The 3,345-nt window shown below is 37.7% G+C and overlaps 1 protein-coding gene across 1 annotated transcript in view; it reads right to left on the reverse strand.

The window, feature by feature from the left end:
* Stxbp4 (syntaxin binding protein 4) overlaps positions 1 to 3,345 on the reverse strand; it is a 202,920-nt gene that overhangs the window by 111,356 nt on the left and 88,219 nt on the right. The window contains exon 11 of the mRNA XM_023705486.1: positions 2,480 to 2,656. Within this exon, the coding sequence (XP_023561254.1) occupies positions 2,480 to 2,656 (177 nt within the window). The remainder of the gene's footprint in view (positions 1 to 2,479; positions 2,657 to 3,345) is intronic.

The raw sequence follows: 3,345 nt of genomic DNA on the forward strand, positions 1-3,345 counted from the left end.
ATTGAAAGACCAGAGATCCACAGACAGACGAAACCTTGCTATGGGGTAAGGCTGGTCTGGTCAGCAACTAGGGAAGAAGGGGTTTTCCAGTTAGTGGTGGTATAGTGGCTATTCATGTGGCATGAAGAAATAATCAAAAAAAGTATCCCCACTTTACTCATTGCCACAAAACCAACTGCAAAATGATTGAAATTTTAAAACTTTTGGAAGCAAAAATAAAATACTCTATATCTCTGGAGATAAGAAGAACTCTAAAAAGACACATAGGGAAAGAATAAATATTGGCCGTATGAAAGTGAAGAACTCCTATCCATTTCAGCACAGAATGAAAATGAAAGCCACATATTTGCAAGAGTAATTTTGTGATGTATAAGGGATTAGTAAGTAACCAGGATCACTGACACACCTGTATAAAAGAAAAAATAACCATGGGAAAATGGCCAAAGAAGACACAAAAGCTCATCTCACACAGAAACCAAATGCTCGACAAACATACATATATGCTCAGTTGATTATTAGGAATGGGGGGCAATCTCCAGCTTATAACATCAGTGATATAAATAACTCAATCAAGGTTGACTTCAAATTAATAGCTGGATGTCACTGAACGTGGGGCTGCATCACTGTCTCAAAGTCATCAGCAGCCAGGAACAGTGATGTAACACTTCCTACACTATCACTCTCATAATAAGTAAAAGTAAAAGAAAACAAAGGGCTGGTAGAGTGTAGGGCAAATGGCACTTCTCATTCACTACTGATGGGAGCAGACACTGGCTTAAACACTTTCAAACGTAAGTAGGCATTTCCTCGTAAAGTTGAACAATTATCCAACCTAGAAATTCTGCTGGCAGGTGGCCATTACCCACGCAGAGCAGGACACAGGTACCGAAATCAGAAGTTACTAGAATGTCCGCTGAATGCAGAACGAATAAATACATATAGTATATCTATGCAATAGCATGCAGAGGAGTTAAAAGACATGAGGTAGCTACAAACCTCAAATAGATGAACTTAAAAACACTAAATATTAAGAAAAAAGGCAGAATGATACACATAGTATATTCATAATTATATAAATTTGACAAATAGATAAAAGTAAACACTGTACTTTTCTCATGGATATATACATACACTTTTAATTTTTTTAAATTATCAAAGAACAGAAAAGAGTAAAACCAAAAAAGTGGTCACATCCAGGGACAAGGAAAGAAATGCAACTGGAGAGGGAGATTGTGGATTTTCAAAAGTATTTTTGCAGTGTTTTATTTCTTAAGTTACAGATGAATTAAAAAAAAACCTCAAATGAATAAATAGATAAAATTACACTGAATAATAAAAGTCTCATTAAAACAATCTGAACTTTTAATATTTTGATAATTCCTAAAATATTTTTATAATTGGGCTAAAGTTACATAAAACAGTCAAATCTCATTTTTTGGAGCATGAATTTGGGATCAAACAATGACATATGTATGCGACAGTCCTGAGTCCTGGTACTGTCTCAGCATGACCTCCCCTGTGCTCAGGGCACTGTGAGAAGGAGCCAGGAGCTTCCGCCTTCTTATGAAACTGGCGGGAGATGGGATACTTCTCCCATCTTTTTAAGTAAACAGATGGGAGAAGTATGCTCGAGACTCTTAAGAGCTAAATAAAAGAAGTTTTAGATTTTCCCCCAAATTTTGCCATTCTAAAATGAGTTTTACCCTCAGTGGCATATCTGCAGAATTTAATTCTTTCATATGCTTAATCAAATATTCATAAATCATTCATATTCATTTCATGTTCTCTTGAAAGCTGACTGGTTTAGAGATACTCATGTTTATAGTTGAACGTAAACATCTATTTCAATTTACTCATTTTCCTGTCTTCGTTGAATTAGGCATATAGGTTTTGGAAGCTATTCAATGAATATAGTATGTACAATGTAAAAAAAATCATATAAATAATTTGTATAAAGAAAAGACTGCATTGCCTTCTGAGAACCATTCAGAATTCTGCTATTGAAATTGAGAATCTTCTACTAGAACCTAATTTAGTACACTCTATCCTAAGAAAAGGTTCAAACTTGGTTTTTTCCCATTAATTATTTTGAGCCTTGGGCAAAAATTCTTCCTAAAGTTCTCTAATCAAAGGACAAAACACATCCCTTCTTCCAACAGTTAGCAAGTTCAGAAATGAAGGAGAAAAACCAATGGAATCAATTCAACAGTTATAGGACTGAGTGTCTGAACTGGACCATGTTGACCAATGACCCAAATAAATTTGGGGCACGCCGCTTTTCGCTCCCACAGCGCTCTGGATAAAGGCAGGCTGCTCACAACCTTCACATTACCTCCTCAGGACACACCATCCTATCAGTGAATAGAAGACAAACACTGACCTAGTTTAGAAGTGCAGATGAAAGGAAAATGAAAACAGAATACATGACAACGGCAAGGAAACCATGGCAACGGGAAGAGAAGAAGACTGTTTTGCTTACTTTATTTTGGTCAGAATAATCAGCAAGCTGCGCCTTCAGCTCTGCAATCTCGGCCTCTAACAGACGGATCACTTCTTCGTAGTCCATTTCCATTCCATGCGCCTGCCTCTGTGCAGCTTCGGCAAGATGAATCCGGGTCCTCAGAGCTCTCGTTTCTTCAACTACAGCTTTGGCTTCCTAAGTTGTTCAAAATTAATGTCATAGATGGGAGAAACACCAAACAATTAGTTCAGTGGTTCTCACAGAATGTTAGCATTGCGTAGGTTCATTTCTCTGCTGGAAATTAATCTTCATGTAACTTTCATATACGGACTACCTGCCTGATCTTGCTTTGTGCTTCCTGATTTCTTTCTTGGAAATGCTTCAGTGTGGCACCTCTAACTTTGCACACCTAATATCTGGAAAACAAGCTAAGTTGTGGGGACTTAAAAACAGAAAAGAGAACTGGTTCAAAGATAAAAAGAGTGGTGGGCTACCCCAAAACTCAAGTTGGTGGCAGCCACATGCTCCAGGAAGGTTCTTGAAGTTCCACTGGATGCTGTAAAAAGCTTCATAATGTTGTGGGGCTGATTTGTGGAGCATCTCAGAGGCCAGAGCTTGTTCTTGGGCATGGCTGTTATTTTTTACTTTGGGTTTAAGAAAAAAAAAAAAACAGTGGAATGTAGCAGGAAAATATATAGCCAAATCTGTAGGAACCAGTATTCATAAGACAATTATGAAATGCACATTGTGTCTGAAGTGCTTCATCTATCTTATTTGAGAAGCATTAAGAGAAACAGTATTGGGGCCGGAGAGATGGTTCAGTGGAATAAGTGCTTCCCTGGCAAGCACAAGGGCCTGAGTTCGATCCCTGGTTCCGCAAAAAA

Source organism: Octodon degus, unplaced genomic scaffold (genome assembly GCF_000260255.1).
Source record: "Octodon degus isolate 3935 unplaced genomic scaffold, OctDeg1.0 scaffold00222, whole genome shotgun sequence".
Lineage (NCBI taxonomy): Eukaryota > Metazoa > Chordata > Mammalia > Rodentia > Octodontidae > Octodon > Octodon degus.